Genomic DNA, 20684 nt, shown 5'->3' on the forward strand with positions numbered 1-20684 from the left:
TCCCACCGTCCAAAAACATGCTTCATAGGTTAATTGGTTACTCTAAATTGTCCCTAGGTGTGAATGTGAGTGTGAATGGGTGTGTGAAATGTGTGACCCTGCGACAGACTGGTGACCTGTCCAGGATGTCTCCTGCCTTCGCCCACGAGTGGCCAGGATAGGCTCCGGCAACCCTGTGACCCCAAAAGGGACAATACAGGTTTAGTAGATTATTGATTGAATATTTACATAATTATGTGTAATAGTCTTGTTTTACTTTCATCAGGTTGTGTTAGTGTTTAACAATATATCAGTTGGTGTTTTTTCCCTGATTTCAACATAAATATTTAGCTCTATCCTGCAGAATTTTATCTTTTGTTTCCTGCTACGGTCACTTGAATATAATGAATAACAAGGAACTTTAAACCGAATTTTCCTAAAATGATCCATGCTAACTGGAATCTTTTGTCCTTTTTGGAAAAATAGCAGCTGAAGGTTAGCTCTGTATTGTCTAAAAACCTTCAAAAAATCTGCTTTGATCACCTTGATCTCCTTTGCAGAACGAGAAAACTCTATTCTGCTTGTTTTTTGGTTCTAATTTGGCTCCTTTCCTTTTCTGTCTCCAGCCGGCTGCAGCTTTGACTCGGACTCGGACCCGGGCCTTTGCGAATACCGACAGGGTCAGGAGGACGACTTTGACTGGCAGCTCATCAGAACCTACAACTGGCCACACCCAACCACGGATCTGCTACAAGGTGACCCTGAGTGTACCTCTTTGAAAGTTTAAAATGTTAAAAAAGAAGAAGAAGATTTTGGTTTTAGCTCCAAAATTCACGTCTAGGGAAAGGAAAGGAAAGTCAGCTGTGACATGTCGTCCAGCCCGGACACACTTGCTTTAGTGTATGCATGTGTGTGTGGGGGAATGTACACATACACATACACACACACACACACACACACACACACAAAGCAGTTGGTCAGACTGATCAGCTCGCTGTCGAGCAACAGGTGGAAATATGCTGAAACACGTTTTCATTGCAGTATGGGGTTACATGGAGCTGTTGCTCGTTTTTTTAAGCTGTTTTTATTTTTGTTTTCAGTGTATTTTTTGACTTGAAGCTCTAACCACATATGGTTGTTGTGTGGTTTTGCTCAAAGATACCAACCTATTCCTTTTTTCCACAATCCTCTGCAGTATAAAGACCCTTGTGTTTGCATAAACCAGCATAGCCCCCTCACATTATGCTCCCTCCACCATGTTTGACCATGACCACCATGTGTTTCTAAGGCTGAAAGTCTCCTCCTTCCAAATGCTTAACATTATTACGCGGAAGGTGGAACTTCCAGAGACCTTTGCCTTGTTTCCTATGCAATCCTGCGCCTGTGTAACACTCCCCCCTGCCCCCGTCTCTCAAGTGGAATGCCTGGTATGCCCCCCCCCCCCCCCCCCCCCCTTTAAGATTAACAACTATGATGTGTCAGCATTTTGCACGATAGGATCAGATCGTCCAGAGAAGTCAAAGCGGAATGCTCCTGTCCAGCAGTACACCAGCACTCCTCATGTGAGACTGAGACTGCATATGTGCAACGAAACGGCTGCAACAACACTGTTGGAAGTTGTACCAGGTAGTTGTATGTGAGTTTCCTCTGAGTCAGACCCCACCTGGAGCTGAGAAGATTTTTTTGATCAGTATTTCAGCGATTTGAAAGAGCGACTCGTGGAGTCACAGCTTCCTTCCTCTACAGAGCGGCATCACTCCAGGCTGCTGGATATTAATGCGTGCACAGAGATTTACGCCAAACAGTCGTATCAACTCTTTTTCCAATCACCGCCTGCCTTGACAGCCCATTTTCCTTACTCTGCCCCCCTCTCCCTCCATGTTTAACTTTGTCATGCATCAACATGAGTGGACGGCATCCAATCCACACTGACATTTTACATCCTGTTTGTTTAAGGCGGCCGTTTTTCTCCACGCGGCCGCCGCCGCCAGCTTGCTGAAATGATGGCGCTTGTGGAAGGAGGTTTCATCATTCACTCATAGCTATCAAGAACTCATTCTGCTGTTCCAGGCCGGGGTCTCCAGAGACCCAGCAGCACTGCTGAGGAACGCGGTGGGATTGGTGGAGTCTAGCATGGGTCATTGCTGATTACGCTTCCTGGTTTTCTTTAGGGACCGGCAGAGCCTCAGAGGCTGCTTTTTATCTTTTTCCTGCCACTATTGAGAAGGATGAGCTCAGATGGCTCGGATGTTAGTCCCAGCCGCGACTTGACGTCATACTCACAATATCTGTGTGAGATCGTATTACTAGACCAACTTCTGCTAAGACCCATTGGGCTTCATGCATTAAGCACCAGCAGTGTGACTGAGAGCCACACAACCCCACACAGACAGGAAAAGGGGCTTGAACTTGTTTGTTCTGACAGACTTTCAGACAAAAGCGCCATCACTTCATTGAGATTAGCTAACAAAATATCTTATTTACAGTAGTCCTGTGCCATGACGGGGTTCACCTTTTGCAATCTCACTGGTTTTTGGATTTTTTGGATCAATTTTACTTTTCTTTTCTTTCTACTTTGTATTGTGTTCTGCATCCGGATTGTCTGTGGAGAATTGTCAATCAATCTTCAATCCCCTTTACAGAATGCATTCACCTTGTGAAATATATATAATTATACCACGATCCGGGTGATCTCTCGATTCTGATGGGTGTGGATTAAAAAGTGATAATCAACAGTAATAACTAGACTGGGACTCTTCAGGTTTCAAGTGTTTCTGACCTTTTAAGTCTTTTTTTGGAGCAGAGTGTAGTGGAAAAGCCCCACTGAAAAAGTATTTTTTCTGCCATCTTGCATGAAAATCTTGCAGTTCTACTATGCAGCTTTAATGAAAACTTCTCAGGAGCCGATACAATGCCGGTCGTTTAATGCTGCTCCACAGCGAAGGCCTTGCAGTATAGATCCACATGCAAGGCCAATCCTCCTTCCCCCGGCTCGTTCAAATGCAGTGATGAGCTCTGTAACAGTCTCCTATGGGAAACTTTAGAGCAGACAGAGAAACACCAACCTGAGGAAGCAGAAATATTCCATTATGAGAATCCAAAACAGAAAAAAACAATATTTTTCTGTAAGGCAAGAATGGAAAAGTTGCTTTTGTTCATGTGTGGCACAAACAAACAGCTCCTTGTGTTCTCCTGTTTCTGTGTCGTTATCTTCATCCTCTACCCTTAGAACTAGAAGCTGTTTTTCTGGATTCACTTTATGTCTGGTGGGACCGTCAAGTTCCGCCTGCAGTCTTTAGCATCATGTAGTTCGGAGCGACCATTACCCCCCCTGAATGCCGAACTTTGACGGGTATTTTGCTAAGGTCAGTGGAGGCGTGGCCTTCAAAAGATTTTCCTTAAAGATGGATTGATTTGCTGTCTGGCCATGGAATTGGCCATGCAGGAATGGAAACATAGAACCAGTCGGTAAACCAGGGAGTAAACTTTATCTGTTGTTTTTGGAGACCCAGTGGTAAAGAAACATCTGTCAAAGCTTCTATTTTATTCTGGGGCTAAAGGAAAAAATTAAGCAAGGTCAGACTTTTTCTGGGCTTTGCTTCATTTTCCAGAGGCCTTTTAGAAGCACTATAGATGCCACCAAAGAGACAACAGCTCCAGTCATTACGGCAACTCCATGGTGTGGATCTGCTTTTGCCAGCGGGACTTTACCCCCTTTACATTTGTAAATGTGTGTGTTCGTACTATCTGCCTGGAAAACAGCGGTTTGACAGAAAACCTCTCAGCTGGTCTACTGATAACGGAATTAAAGGTTCAAAATGGGAATCGAACTGTAGCCTTTATTGGAAAATTCACAGGAAATTACCTGGATCTTACCGTCATCGTACGTAGCTATGTACACACCAGGCACATGACGTGCGTTCTTGAACACTCGTTTAGCATACGGTGTTCAGACTGGACTGTCGCTACCCGATACTAGCGCATGTACCTACATTTGTAAGAGGCTTGGTGCCAAATGTTTGATGTAGTGCAAAGTCTTGTGATTCTTACTCCAGGCTTTTTCTTTCACAGCTCTATTCTGATATATAAAAGACTTGGTGTCATATAACTCCATCCAGGCACAAACCGCCATTATTTATTTCTCATCCATGAACAATTTTCACAGGGTTGGCACTTCCGTGAACTAAATGGGGTGCCATCTTTTCATCCTTACAAAATCTTAGTCCCTGATTAGACACAGTTAAACTTGCTTTAACAGTCAATGGCGTTCAATGGCCGCATAAAGCCCAAAGGTCAGTTTTATAGTCATGCAAAAGCAAGAAGTCAATACTTATATTTAAATGTAAACTTATGTGCTTCAGAGCTTACCCACATGAAGAAATATGTTTTGAAGCGGATCACCCTATCAGTGGAGGGATACCCAGCCTTAAGTGGCTTCGGTTCCTTAAAAAAACAAGTTTGGACCCACTACAGCTCCCAATGCCCCCACAATTAGAGCAAAAGGGAGGAACCAGAGGGGTAGGGAAGCAACTTGGATTCGACTCTTCGTAGGAAGTGGTCGCTTGAACAAGCGTTACTGAGGGCAGTGTGAACCTAGCAAATCCCGCCAGCTGCTGTAACTGGATAAAGCTACAGATGTAAACTGTTTCTGGGCAACCATAGGAGATGTGGCTGATTTGTCTTGGTCTTATAGCCCATCATATCATATTTGTTTTGTAGAAAAGTCATCAACTCTTAACATCAGCAGCCAACCAGAAGAGGTTACAGTTTCTTCCTGCTTTCATCAGTAAAGGAGAGGAACTCGGCTGCAGGTCATCTTAGCTGATGTTTTGTTAACCGTATATGTCATTATATGGTAGTAATGAAAGAGGAAATCAATTTGTAGTTGTGTTTGTATTTATTTATTCTAAAGTAGCTGTGTGTACATTTTTAACGCACTCAATAAAATCAATAAAGGCCAGTGAAAGTGCAACAGAAACAAGGATGAAAACATCTCAAAAGTGAGGTTCCAATGTTTTAGACACATTTTTCTACAGCGCAAACCCAAATCCACCTACCACCATCTACGCACATCAACGATTGTTGAACGCAAGAAACACTTCTCATTTGCATGTATCACAAAAAACAAGCATTTCGTTCGTGGAAAATGAGCAAAATATACACAGTGGCTGTGTGACACAGCCTTTAGTCACAACAAGCCTAAAATATGCAGGCTGTCTGGAGGGCAAAAGAGGGGCAAGGGCATAGACCGCTTAGTGAGCCTGTAGAGTGAAAATATTCATGCACAGGTTTCTCTACGAACATGTCACAGGCGACAGGTCATAGCAAAAACTTATTCAACACCACGTTTCATCTGAACATAATGTGCGTGTCAAGTTTCAAACTTAATTCATGGCACAGACGCAATCAGATGTCCAGTGGCGCGTTTTGAGTGTTGGGGGTGGGATGGCGGTCTGGCGTTTGGGTGTCACAGCACAGTGTTTTTCAGAGTTAAAATATCTAAACTTAGTCAAAAAAGACAAGACGTCAACCAATCAGAAACTAAACTTTGATCTGTGTCGTTGAGCCCAAAACCAACATGGAGGAGAATCTTAATGTGGCTACATGAGCCTGAAGGGAACTGCAATCTGATCTGATCTGATCTTTTCTAAGACCCGAACAACCCAACAACAAGCACATACGGTCAACCCCCCATGTGACTAAGGCTTGAAGTGGTACGTTTACTTAATGGGTTTGTTGAAGGGATTTCTTTTTTCCTCTAGATGCAGCTTCCTGCTTCTTCTGTGACGGCTGTCATGTTCGTGATGGATGGAAACTGCTCTGTGCTTTTGCTGCATCTTTGAATCCGTGCTCCAACCATCTTGGCTTAAGCTGCATGTTTTCCGTCCTAACATTTTCACCATAATAAAAGCCTTTAAAGCTCATCCAGACGCAACATTTTCCATCCGAATGGCTCATTTACATATTGAAAATGAGTGCTTTCAAATTTTTTTTACGTTTGTTATTGACATTTAAATTATTTTGTAAGTGCCAAATTAAAAATGGATTATGAAATTAACCAAAGTATTTTACATTTTAATTTTGTATAATTGCCGTCATTTCTCTGTCATTAGCAGCAAGCATGCGTGTTCCAATGCAACACAAACACAATAGCATTTAAATGAGTTTACAGTGATGATGGACGTCTTTGAATGGATGGCTGAGCTCCATTGTAAGGTTAATAGAGAATTATTCAATCTGCCTGTTTTCACACGTCCTCCTCTGTGTCTTTTCACTGTTTTCCATCCATTCCCTCAAGTTCCGCTTTCATGGACTTATTTCATCTTCTTTTCTCACCCCTCCACCTCCCATCCTTCAGGTGCCGACCGGCTGCCTTCAGGAAACATTTCCATATCCGCTCCATGCAAATGTCCCCGCTGTCAGTGTAATTGATATATTTTGTATTAAAGGTTCAGACTTAGAGAGTCATTTGCACATAATGGGGCTTATAAGTGATGTAATATTGAAAGCCCAGGGCTGCGCACAAGAGGGATGAGCTCGCAAGACTAATGACCGCTTCAATAAAACAGTAAGACTTTGCAGCCGGATCAGAACCTCTACAGCTGCCGCGGGAAGGGTAAAGGCTTCAAACTTTGCTGACTTCTTCTACTCTTTCAAACAAATGGAGAGCACAGGTGAGAGCAAGGGAAAGCTTAAGCTTTAGTAACAACTGCCTTTATAGGTGGATATGGGGTATCTGTGGACAAAAAATGGGCAAACCTGCAAGGGCCATATCAAGGTCGTAGACCGCCCGATGATCCAGTGGGGGTAAAATCTTCAAGCTAATTTTTCTCTTCAGGTATGCTAAGTGCGATAGGTCAAAGTGCACAATTGCACAACTCGCAAAATTGTTGTATATTTGCAGACTCCTGCGTAGAGCCTGACTTTTAGAAATAAGGAAATTAGACAATCAGAGCGTAGTTTCTTTGGGCATCCTACAGACGTCTTACTGAGTCTTTGATTCACCTCCACACCACATGCCTGCAGAATTCACGTGCACAGTCTGTAAGGGGCCAGTACTCCCACCTTTCTGACAACTAGAATGTGGCATTGTGGCATAGGGGCACCGTAAGATCACCAATATGTCGTAAGTGCATGTAGCTTACATTAGCCTTGAGAAATACTACAATATAATGGTAAATGGTGTATACCTTCTGCTAACTTGCTTAAAGGCTTCTCTACAACCATCTATTGGCCCGGCAACCCACAACCTACAACACCCGTACGGGTCCTCCCCCGTGCAGGTGCATTTTAATGGGTGATGGGAGTTATCAATCTCCAACAAGAAAGTTTTAATGTTTTTCGCAAATTAATTTTGTTTTGATCATATTTCTTCAAACTCAACATGGGTCCAGAACCTTAGCAAAGGGGGAAGCAAAAGGCACACTTAAGATCTTCTTTATCCCTTTCAAGCTCCCTCAGATTCCTGCTTCTTCTTCCCCTTTTTCCTCACGTTTAAGGTTTCCTTTAGAAACCTTGGACTCTTTAAGATCCAAATCCATCACAATTTGTTTGTTCTTTTGTTCCTTTTTTATGGTGTTCTTCTTCCTTCTGTGTCTTTTAGTCTTTCCATCTCCAGTCATGGGCGATCTCACAGAGTTTTGGCCACATTTAGAAGCTCTGAAGTATTCTCCAACACTTTCTGTTGTTTCAGCAGGAAACACCTTGAGCGTTCACACCTGCATTACGACGTGTGATGCATATTTGATTTTTTTTAACTCTTCTTTGCAGCTGTGGACTCCTAAAATATCACAACATATACAGCTGAAAAAAAGCAATTCCACCTTAAAATGGGTCAAAGATGCTTCACTGTTGTGCAGAAACCTCATTCTCCACCCGAGGCTCAAAGTGACTGAAGCTTGTTGTATGCTTTTGCGCCCATGTCCCATGCTGCAGATTAATGCTCTTTGGGATGACAAGGGGTGGTTATCGGACGGAGAACAGGCAGCCAGTTCCTGCCACGGTCAGCCCCCGCCACATTGGTATTGGTCTTCTTTAGCGCCCCTTTCTTCTTTGCCTCTTTGCTCTTAGACGTCATTCATCTCAGCCGTGCTGAAAGTGGAAGTTCGCCGCACAGAAAATTTAAATTACTTGTGCGGAAGATACTACAAACTCAAAGTGGTAAAGATTAAAACGTCAAAGGAATTTTTTCTTTTTCTTTTTTATTCTCAGCCTTTTGCACCATCTAGGTTTTGGCTGATGGAGGGAAGAAAAGATTATGAAGATTCTCTTAAAGCTCGAAGCGCTGGCTTTGCCTCCCTGGTGTGTTGAGTTTATTAGGTTTGAGTGCACATTGTGAATTCTTATGGCTACATAAAGTTAAATGAAGCTCATCTCTGCTAACTGACACCACTCTTTTCACAGAATCAAACCCAGGCAAAGGCAAACTGCCAGCGCAGCTGGGATTTGATCAATAACAGAGCTCATTTGAATGTATTCAGACAATAAAATAAAAAGGTATGCATCCATCATCTACACCCATCGCCCCCTCCGTGAGCACATGGAGAGGGCGCTCGCTCTACCTGACGGTGTTATAGGCACCACGACAATCTTCCAAACGTCCATGTTAGCTCTGAAGCCAACATTTATGTCAGCCTCTTTGGTCTCTTTTTGCTCCGTACAAAATATAAAGTTGAACACGATAAACTGGTAAAAGTGTTGCAATCTGCTCTTTCAGATTTTTGAGTTCCCCAGAAATAAAAGGGTATGTAACTTTTTTTCACCTGTCATAGATTTAATGAAATGCTTAAATGAATGCTTTGAAACAAAGGAAAAGAAAAACAGAGAGAGAAGAAGAAAATAAGAACTACCATGGAACTACAAATAAATTCTATTCTTTTTTTACATTTATTTAGATTTAATCAATATTTTTGCATTTTTTAATCTCTGCATGCCCTTCTTCTTCTTCCTCCAGCACATTTAGTTTAAATCAAGGTCTTTAGCAGGTTGATCCATCTTTTTTCTCTTTTTTTTCATTTCCTGCTTCTGGTCTCACTGTTGTGTTTTTGTCAGCGACGTTTTAATCAAACTCTGCCCCTTGAGCAAGGCTTCACTCCACCCTCCACTCCTGAAGCCAACCAGGAAGCACTAACTTTCATCTGGACACACGTGAACATCAGGAGGAAATTTTGATTTTTATCTTGGCAACATGTGGCTCTATTCCACCCAAAAAGCACAAACTGACCAATAAATCTTTTTTGTGTGGAAATTTTACAATCAAATACCTTTAAATTTTCAGTTCATGAGAATCTACGATAAGCTTTGGGGAAACTATTGAAAAAATGAATTTAGGAAATAAAAAAGCTTGAGATCTGATGAGCAATGTTGACTCAAATTCAGATGTTTTCTTTTTTTGTTGCTTAATAAACCAGTCTGACTGTTCTCATCTGAGAACTTTTCCGTGTTTAAAGTCTCGCAGCGTTGGAGTCTTCCCGCGAGCTGCATCCGCTGTTGTGCTGGACGAAGGCGTTCTTGGCTTTCTTCTGGCGCATCTTAATGTTGATCTGAACTGACGTGTTGCTTGAAACACCCGGCAGAGAAAGAGGCAGAAAGGCAAACTTCAAATCTCCTCCAAAACAGCCAGGATCTGCCTGCTGTGGGCTGCAGCTCCCACAAAGCACTGAGGGAGGCGTTGATTGGAGCGCCCACACTGGCGCGCTCTTTCTGTGCAAAGCTGTGGGCTTAGCTGCATCCCAGCTGCTGCTGTGCAGGCTTTACTTCAGACCCCAGTGAAACACCAGCAGAAGGTCACGACCTGCAAAACTGCCTTCAGCTAAGATGAGTTTTGCTTTTCTGACTTCATCTTCCTCGCATAGACAACATTTTAAAAAATTAAACATAAAAAATAAAACCCAGAAGCATCTGGCTCCTGGCTAGCCTCTTTGTTTTCCTTGTTTAGGAAAGTGAAGAAAAGTTCCCACAAAACTAATTAAGTTTGAGATTTCCCTCTTTGAGCTCCGCTTCTACACTGTTTTAATTGGATGTGGATGGGCCAGTGCTCTCCGGAGTTGGATCTGACACTCCCAGACCATCAGAGAGGGTGAGGGGTTTCTGTGCGATGGCACAACCAGATTTGGAGAGTTTATTTCCCCAAACAGGACGGTAATTAATTGGACAAAAGGCTTTTGAAATCCTTTTTACCACGGTCCATAACCATCCTCATCCTGGGAATCAGGCCATTCAAAGCTTTAAAAAAGGTCCACACCTGAGTCAGACGTCCTCCTGTATTTTCTTCCTCGGTCTGTCTTCCACCATATAAATGATCAGGAGCTTAAAATTCAAACGTTTCTTCACCTAAAGCTACATTCCGTTTTTGTGTGTGTATTTTTCTCCCTTCAAGTCACTTTTGAATAACACATGAGGCATTACTCCTAAGGTCATGTAACAAATGAGTGTTCATTAGAGCAGGTCTGTCCTCCTTTTACTTTCTGCCTCTCCTCAGTGGGAATCAGAGCTGTGTGTGCACTAAAGCTAAAAGATAAGGGACATTTCATTTGTATGCTAAAACAGTGAAAGGTCACAAAGTCTCAGAGACTCAGAGTACTGCAGAGATACAGTATTTAGAGAAAATGATCAAATGATCAAAATCATTGATTTTGCACCTTTTTGTTTAGTTGTGATGTCATTTTTATAAGAGCTTCACTTGCTTTTAAAAAAAAAACTGTTATTGTACAAACAGATTACTACGACGGAGTATTAGGGCCACCAAAAAAATAAAAAATAAAATTACGAGTTTTTATCTCGTAAATTTAGGAGATAAAAACTCGTAAATTTATGAGAAAAAACTTGTAATTTTACAAGATTTTAAGTCGTAAATTTATGAGAAAAAAACTCGTAAATTTTCGATATTAAGTGGAAGTGAGCATGCAGAGCAGCAGGTGAACGCCGCGCAGCAACAGAGTAGACCGGCTAATCTCAGTTGAACAGGTGAGCTGAATGAGCTTCAACGTTCCAAATATCTGGAAGCTCATTTGTTTGATTTACAATTTATTCAAGTTTCATTTATTGATGGTTGGTTTGCAGGATCCCTGCAGCCCGATGAAGCCATCGGTGTCCCTGCAGCTTTCCACTTCAATCCGTTCTTCCTCCACCAAAAACAAGATCTCTACGTTTGTGTGACGCTTCCGTCTGAGGAGGAGGATCACTTTTTGGCATTTTCAACGTTCTAGTGCAAATATAATAGACTATTTTCATTCATCTTTGTTGTTAAATGATATAACGGGACGTTTACTTCCGCATTGGTGTTCGGATCTGATGACAGGTGACAGATGAACTTCAGGGTTTGTGAATGAAAAGGAGAATAAAAGCTGCAGCGATCCTCTGCACCCAAACGTCTCTCTGACTGAGCTCCTTATTTTACATATGAAACTCCGCTTTACTGACACTGAACCCCGGAAAACCGGCTCCACTGACAATAATCTGATTTTAAGTCGCCAAAGGTTCAGAATCTCTTTGTTTTAAACCTATAATAAACCTGGAAATAAAGCTTCACAAAAGGCTCCACATCTTTCATCTTCAAGTGATGCTCCGATAAACGGACAACTTCGGTGTTTTCTCCTTGTTAATCTCTGACTTTTTTCTCGTAAATTTACGAGATAAAATGTCGTAATTTTACTTTTTTTTTTGGTGGCCCTAAAACTCCGTCGTAGATTACTGCAACACCTTTACTCCAAAATCTATTTTTAAATTTTTTTTTATGAAAATCTATTAGAATTTTCTGCTTTCTGCATATGGATTGCAGATAAATTGATCCATGTACGTCTTTATTTTCCTCGTCTGAGCTGGCATCTGGCTCAGAACTGTACGGCTCCAATATTGTTCACCGTTTATGTTGCACTGGTTGTGGGTATGAGGGGCTGTGAGGTAGCAGGAGAGCATGTAAACAGAGAGCACTCAGTTATGGGTGACAGAATTGGGGGGGCGGGGTTGCTCTGTGCCGACATCCTGCCCTCTACTCAGAGGTGATTTTCTAATATCTATTGCCGCTCTGCAGAAACTATGCCCTGGAAAACTACAGTTTTTTTAGTCTTGGCTGAAAATGCCATAATCATAATTAAAAGCGCGCTTTGAAGATGGATCAAAAGATGATCTGAGAGAGACTTTTAAGTAAAAGTCTTGCAGTCCTATCTTCTGATTACTACGGAGCCCTTGTCCTGACATTAAGATATTAAAATATATCTTGTTCCCACAGATTAATATCTCGTTCGTACAAAATACTATTCCGTTCCCACAAGATACTATTGCGTTCCCTTGAAATAATTAATCCGTTCGAACGCAATAATTATTCACGTCATAAGTCATTCACGCGGACATGCTCTCTGTACGCTGGCAAAAGCCACTTTCAGCGGTAACTTCCGTGTCTCTGTGACCCACATTCGTTCAAAAAAGGAACATGAAAAACAAAATGATCACTTTATTACTGTCTCAATGAATATAAGAAATATATCAAAAGATTTATGATAACTAGGCTGCTTTGTCATACGATAGCTCCTGCTAGGCTACTACTAGCTCCGCCGCAGAGCTCTTTGATGTATGCCGGCATTTGGGCAACTGGCTGGTCGGTTGACAGACAGACAGCTAATATTGTAGTTTAGGGTCGAAAAGGAATAATAATATTCAGGACTTGTCTTTTATTAACTTTAGCAGTCAGTCGCTTTACAGTCGAAGGCTATTAGGCTACATGCTAACTAACTAGCCGATCATTTATCCTGTTAATTTACGTCATAGATTTACAGCAGATACCTTCACATTTCTGTCTGTGTGTGTCTCATTACATTGCATTGAAGACACGGAGGATGTTTAGAGAACAGATTTATTTATTTTAAAAAGCACAAAAGCACACCAGAGTTCACCTGCAAGTAAATACTGACACTCATGTCATACAGACCCATATGTCTCAGGGTCACAATTGTTTACTTGTTTGGTCCAAATCACAGTTCAAGTAACATTCCACAACTGTCAAACCAAGAATACCACAAGAAGAAACCAGATCTGGATCAGGACAGAACTTGCCAGAGGGAATGCTCCATTACTGGATCAGTTTTTAACCTAAATTGAAATTGAGAATGCCTCCTTTCAGCATCTACCTGTCTCCAATTTTTTTTAAAACGTTTGCTTGATTGCTGCCAGTGCTTTCTGCACCTCTGCAAAGCCCTTCCAAATTGCTCTGACTATTAAAGCTGCTGTACAAATAAAGTTGCTTTTCTATAGCGAAGGAGGGAGCTGTTTCCACAAGAGATCTGGCTAGCTGAAGCTAGGATAGCTGAAGGCTCCCCGTTACTAAAAAATCAAATACCAGCAATGTTCGCTCCTGACTTTAGGATCAGTTCGGCTGAAGTCATCCGGGCACTGCAGCAATTGGAAAGAGTTTCCTGTAGTCAAAAACTTTCTGCATTCAAGAGATGGTTTGGCAGAAAGAACCAACTCTGCTGTTGTCTCAGAAAGAAAAATAGAGACTGATTGTTGGATCAGATAAGAATCATCACATAATCAACACACAAATCAGGGAAAAAAATGCTCCAATCATCTCCAGGCATTAATTTCATGATGTGAATATCTCATTGCTATGAGCGTTTTGCGACGATCATTTATGAATCCACTGTGTTCTGAAGATGAAAACGTTGATGGTTTATTAAAAAATTAACTGAAATACATTTTTTTGGCAAATTCAATTCAGTTCAATTTTAGTTGTGTCGCCCAAATTCACAACAACAGTCGTCTCAATGGGCTTTGTACCGGTAATTGTAAAGTAAACGTAAATTTCGAAAGGATCATGAACTCATAGAATTCAATAGGAAAATTATAAACTGAACTAACTACAGACTAAACTAAACTGGACATCCTGCCCTTAGACCCTCCTTCTCTGGAAGGAAAAACTCCTAAAAAAAAAGGGTTCTGGAAAAAACGAAGAAACCTCAGGGGTGTCCACATGTAGGAGGGATCCTCCCCCAGGACGGACAGGTGATGTACCAGAACTCTTAGAGAAGAATTAACTTATCTAACTCTACAACTACATGTTTGAATAGTCGAGCAGATGGCCTTCATCCACATGGAGTTGGGGAACGGCTTGGGGCACGAGACGAGCCGGAGACAGGATCCACAGCCAGGTGTAGAAGCAGTAGTAGAGACGAGCCAGAAACGAGGTACACGGTCAGGAGCACGGATGAGCAAACTGGAATCTGAAATCACTCCCACTCACCTGGGGTGGAGTGGGAATCGCACAGCACCAAACAGAGGCATGGAGAACTAAATGATGAATAATGATCAAGAATAGAGAAGAGAGGAAGGGTAGAAATAGATGAGAAAAGAGGACAGAACCCCAGTGCACCATAGCTACTCCAGCTTTAAACTTCCAGCAACCAATTGTTATTAAGTTTAATTCTAACATGTTAACAGTAATTTAAATATCATCTGAATACTAGCTAGTCTGGCAATAAGCCTGTCCAAAGAGGAATGTTTTAAGCCTAACTCTTACATGAGCTGGGAGCTTGTTCCATAAAACAGGGGCTTGGTGGCTAAACACTCTACCCTCCAACTGTACTTTTATAAATTCTATGAACCACAAGCAGTCCTGCATTTTGTCAGCAAAGTGTTCTGTTTGGTTGGTAAGGCACAATGAGGTCTTTGATATAGGATGGGGTCATACCATGCAAGGCCCTATAGGTTAACAGGAGGATCTTGAACTTGATTCTAGAATCAACTGGGAGCAAATGAAGTGAAACTAACACAGGAGTGATGTGTTTTAATGATTCTGACAAGGCTAACACTTCTGTTGTGGCTAACATGTAGTTTTCTACAAGCTAGTTTTAGAGTTATCGTTAATAAAGTCTGACTGACTGATAGCCTTATCTCTAGGGTACACGAACAAAGCTGTCCTTCGCCAAAATTTAGCCTCAAACCTTGTGGAAGAAACCATATGTTCATATTTTCATGCATTGGATGTCTTCTCTGTGTGTCATTAAGCTGTAATACATTGACGAGAAAAAGAGCGAGAGAAGGGTTGAATAAAAAAAAATCTCTACCCCCCCCCCCTCATACAAGCTTGAAGAAATCCACCAAATATGAAAATCCTCAGAGTTTCCAAGACTGGTATCAGATTTCTTAGCTTTGTCTGTCCTGGCTCTGCCGTCTTTGCTTCTCATTTGTGGATTTTTGAGCTTTATCAGAACTCCATTTTCATCAGTCTCAGTGCTGCAAAAGAAGCAAACAAAAAGAATGGTTTGAGAATAATACTTTCTCTGGATCCAGAGGCTTTGTGTGAGGAACGATCAGGATGTTTGGAGTGAGCAGCTGTCTGTGAAAACACGACAATATATTTAGGCTTACCAAAACAACACATTCAGCTGCAAAAGAGGAGAAAATAAAAGCTCCATAATGAAAGACAATTGAAAAACTTCATTAAATGTGCTGTCTATAGTTCTAAACCTAAAGGAAGTGGTGCAGGAAGGCTGGAAACACAATAAACTCCCATCTTTTTCTGTCCACAAACCTGAGATGAGTCATTCAGTGGCCAAATACTGGAAATGAAGGTCAGAAGCAAACCCGTTATGCCGCCTGCAGCCCCCTGAGCTGCTCTGATTAACACAACATTATACAGCACATAACATTAACTGGAATATCAAAGGAATTAAAACTGGAGAACTTCTAAGAGGCTTTACTTTGCATACTGACTGGAGCATTTACTTCAAAGTGCCTGGCAGTGACAGTGCAGACCTGCTCTGTCTGTTCAGCACTTAGTTGAATGTGCTTGCACTTGTTAGCATTTGTTAATCAACACTTCACAAAAGAGCAAAGCCAACGCAAAATACCATTAGTTCTGCTGTATTTGTTCACACGCTGCAGCGCTGCATGGCACAATCTAAACCTGAGGCGCCACTTAATGAAAAGTCAAGAATCCTGAAGCGCTCGTTCTGACGAGCGCCGGGTCATTGACATTTGCATGTGCTCACATGACAGCTGGTTAGTTGTTTTGGGCCACACCTTTGAAGCAGTGGTTACAAAAACAGCTTAGTTTCCTGTTTCTTTGCCAGCGGTGAACTCAAAGTCGAGAAAAAAAATCTTTTTTAGCCTTTCGGTAAAATAATTAGTAACAAAAATCAAACATATTTCTTTAGTTGATGGCTCATAAGGACTGCCAACACTTGCACAAACGACGTAACACACAAACGTATTCATTAACAAAACATTGCATAACATTTGATAATAACACACAAACCCCATGTTCAAAAAATATTTCAACATCGTCCCATCGGCTGTTGGAACGGAAGAAAGTTACTTGGATGACGTCTCGTGGATCCAAAGGTCTAAGTCAAATGCACCCATATGGAGGTTGACCCGTACAGGTGCTGCAGGTCTTCGGGCTGTCCAGGCCTATATAAGGTTGAAGATGGGAGCGACTGCTTTTTAAGGGGAGTACAGGTGTGTCTTGCAGTTCCCTTGAGACTCATGGGGCCACCTTAAGCAAGAAATATGGAATGTACCATTATCGTGCATGGGGTAGGTGTATCGTGAAGTATTCTTAAGGCTAATGTAAGTTGCATGCATTTATCAGGAACGGGTGATCCTGTCATATGATGTTCTTACGCCTAGTAGTTTATTAGGTGCGTGTACTGTTTCTTTACTTACCGTGTGTAAATGCTGCATGCACAAGTGAGCAGGTGATATGTAAGTGCCTGTATGGACTTCCATAAGATGCTCACACAAACTAGGCTCTGATTGTTTGATTTCCTCTTGAATAGCACTAACATTGTGCAGGTTTTGAGGGGTCATCTACTTCACCCTTACTCACCTTTGTGAGTTGTATAGGTGTTTGCCACGACCAGAAAATGTGCATGACCAAGTTCCCTCTACAGGTTTACCAAGTGATGTACGTCTTTGATATTTCTTGAGGGCCACCTGCGTGCCCTTTATATGTTTGTCCATTTTTCACCTGCCCGTATCTACCCGTAAAAGCAATTGTGACTAAGGTTTAAAGCAAACATAGAGATTTGCATCTGGTGAGACTGCTAGAAAGACTGCTATTTGGACTCAGTAAAGGTTCTTTAAAGCAGCTGCAGTTCGTCCATTATGGTCTTTATTGCCATAAAGAAAAGTAGCTTCTCGGCCAGCAGTGTCCTACACGTCGTTTCCTTGCAGATGTTCCTTCCCATTAATAGCAAACAACTGGGATTGCGCTTTGTTGTTCACATGTAATTGTAGTCACTTAAGAAGTAACACTGGAAAACTGACATTGTCAGGATACATTAAGCCTGTATAAGGCTTTTACTTTGATGTTTAATGCAAAATTTCCAGCAGTCTACCTGCTATTGCAGAATCTCTTTACCTAATATCGAATTCTACCCTTATTAAGCAAAAAGTGTCACAGTCTGAATACAAATCCAAATAGTTGAAATACAGCATCAAACTAAAAAAAAAAAAACCTTCTGATGCAGTTTTACGAAGATATCCCATTGGGGCTTTTATTTTTAAAGATTTAACTACAGCACTGATCAAACAGAAGCTTACTATGACATCTGCATGTTGTGGAGCTATTGTTGCATCAGTGAACACATTAGAAAAGTTAAAAAGTTCATGCGTCTTGATGCTGCTCTGCAGCTTCACAGCACATCCTGGGTTTTAACCAGCTGTCTTTGCGATTGTGTTTATGCATTAAAATCATTTTCGTCCCAATCATTCCATCGCTTTTGGTCCCTGTTTGAGTGGGATGCTACCAGGATTGCATTACCTTTAAGTTGTCCTGATTCCCCCAAAGCACAAAGAAAGCCACACTACCAGATGGAACCAGACGATGTGCAGAAACCACCAGAGGTGCAGCTAATTTTACTTAACTTTGGCAAGAGCTCCCTAAGGTGGAACCTTTCCCTCACTAACCTCTTCCGCTATTCCTTTTTGGTTGAAATCAAACGCTCAAGACGAAATTAGGGTTCACCTCCAAAACAGACAACTGAATCAGGTTTAGTGGAACCTGCCCCACATTGATGCAATAAAAGAAATGTGGAGTGGAAGAGGAGAAAAGGGCGTCTGCAGTGAGATGAGATCATGTGACAGTTGATTATGCAGATGAGGAAAGTAGGTGACTCCTAAACTCTGAGCGTTTTCCAATTCATCACTGTCGAGTTAGGCTTTTTATGTGTGTGTGTGTGTGTGTGTGTGTGTGTTAATAATGGGCCAGTGGAGCCACCAGCTCTGATTGATCACCCTCCTGCCCACGGCGGAAGCCCGTTGCTAGGGCACATGGCGATGCCGGCAGGTGCCTTAGAGTTTTGATTAAAGCAGCTGCGACCACGAAGACGAAGGCACTGAAAGCTGCACCTCCCTAGTCTCTGCCCGTCACTCCCTTATAAATCTTCCCCCCTTGTTGTTTTTTTTAACTTTTCCTTCTATCCCCACGTCTTTCTAAATCTGTCTCGTCTTTGACCCACCTGCTTTTCCCGTCCTTCGTCGTTTCTTGACTTCTACCTACTTTTGCTCCACAGAGTTCATCTTCTGCTGTGTTTGTGTTCTAGCGACAGTAAAACGCCTCATTTTCCGTCGTTCTCTGTTTTGTAAACCACACGTTTCCTTTTTTCATATGTACTTTCATATTTAATTGATGCCCATCTGTGTCTCATCTGTAACATCCCAAACAGCTGTTTCCTTTCAAAAGAGCCTTTTAAAAAAGTTCTTAATTTGCCTGAAAGGAATTAAAAAAGAAAAAAACACTTTAATTGGTCAGACTTTGTAGTTCTCCATGTATACAGAGGGCTCATTTTCACACACATGTGTGTAGATCCGTGTGTATGTGGTAGATGAATTTCTTTATTCGTTACAAAAACAAAAGTCATTTAAAGTAAAAAGTTATATATTATGGAATTATTAATTCTAATGTGAAAAACATTAAGAAATGATAACTTTGTGCACCTTGTGACAATCGATTGGATTTGACTGATCTATAGTTTAGGGATTTTTCAAAGAACCGGTAGATATTTAATGTTTTAACCTTTGCAAAGGGCTGAACTTTCTACACATGTGAGCAATAAACGACTAGGTTACGCTGATGCCCTCACATTGGTTTTAACATTTTTCCTCCAGGTACCAGTTTAGTTTGGATTCTAAATAATGTCTTTTACACCACATACTTATTTAAAGTCTTTTAGAAGACAGCCATACTACTGGAAGTAGTGACTTCTTATAGTTGGAGATAGCTTTCAGGTGGAAGTACACATACTAATGTAATCCACTTTAATTAATGCCGGGATTTATGATCACCTAAAACAAAAACATAGTTATTCAAGTTGCTTTGCAGATGTTAACCCTTAAAAGGCCCACTCCAATGAAAATTGTGCCTTTAATGTTTTTACATTTTCTTGTACCGTTTTTGTCACAGTGAACAAAATTGTATAAAGGAAATTAAGCTTAAAATTGCTTTTCTGAGTATTTCTTTGTTTAAATTTGTTGTGAATCAGGAGCCACAAAAAATGCCTAGATCCATGCTCACTAGATCCACGTACGTCTTAGTTTTCCACGGCCAAACTGTACTGCTAAATAGCTCTGATATTGGGTTAGGCTTTACTCTTCACCAGTATTGTTAGGTTGTGGTTTTGAGGGGCTGTAAGCTAGGGAAAGAGACTTTAAACAGATGGATGATGAGAAATGGGGACAGGCTTACTCTGTGCTCCTGGTTCTGCCCACAACGTAGAAGTGAATGTCGAATAAACTCCTGCCGCTCTGCAGAAAATAAAAAAAGGACACAGTTTTTTAAAAATTTTGGCTAAAAATGGCATAATCGCAATCAAAAGTCCACTTTGAAAGTAGATGAAAAGACGATCGGAAAGGGATCGGAGATGTCGCAGGCGACACCTAAATAACTCTTTGGCATAAATCTTTGACGGTTTACGTGATCAACGGAAATCAACTGATTTTGACGCACACAAAGCTGCTTTTCTGGACTCCAGAATCCATTAGAAATAGGTCTATCGTGCAAGCGGTTGAAAGAATTGTTAAGGGGTTAAAGTTTATTTTAACTCTGGTCTACTTAAACAAAAGTGTTCACTTATTAAGTGTACTCTGGTGCATTTTAGCAACCACATGAACACAGATAGACTATTCAGCCAACCCACAAGCAGATGTTCTCCCAATATTTAAAAAAAAAGTTCCTTTAATAAATATAATTAAAATGTTAAACAACAAAATATATGAACATAGACAGTAGGTGATGACCCCTCCCTCAAACATGATGCACTCATGTTGGGAACTTTTATTCTCTGTTAGCAGACAGATGGTTATTAGTTATGGTACTTAAAAAAAATTGTAAAGCTCAGAAGGGGAATCAAACTTGTTGGCAGTGCCTGCATCCTTACAGGCTAAACAGCTGGTAAAGGACAGATGTTCAGGACACGTGGTTACTGCAGATTTCACATAATTCATTAATTACACATAAGATTTGTTCATGGGAGTATGTAGATAATACTTGAGGTATCAGGAGAAAAGAAACTTTTACGTTCAGTGTTGATCAAAAATGGAGAATTTTCATAGTTTTGTGCTTTGCAATACAAAATTATTGCTATATATTTATACGTTTTTAAATTCTTATGAAATCTACAATCCTAATAATTCCTTTTTAAACTTTTTGAAGGTATTCTGCTTTCTCTTTTAATTTCCCTGCTGATGTAAGGCAATGTTTTTGGGAT

The 20684-nt window shown here is 41.2% G+C and overlaps 1 protein-coding gene across 6 annotated transcripts in view; it reads left to right on the plus strand.

Moving 5' to 3' along the window:
* The window catches only part of LOC101162459 (receptor-type tyrosine-protein phosphatase U), a 202605-nt gene that overhangs the window by 51605 nt on the left and 130316 nt on the right, over window positions 1-20684 (plus strand). For all 6 annotated transcript variants that reach the window (XM_020707229.2, XM_020707225.2, XM_011481072.3 and 3 more), the window contains exon 2: window positions 606-734. In XM_020707229.2, the coding sequence (XP_020562888.1) occupies window positions 606-734 (129 nt within the window). The remainder of the gene's footprint in view (window positions 1-605; window positions 735-20684) is intronic.

The sequence above is a fragment of the Oryzias latipes genome, chromosome 11, assembly GCF_002234675.1.
Source record: "Oryzias latipes chromosome 11, ASM223467v1".
Lineage (NCBI taxonomy): Eukaryota > Metazoa > Chordata > Actinopteri > Beloniformes > Adrianichthyidae > Oryzias > Oryzias latipes.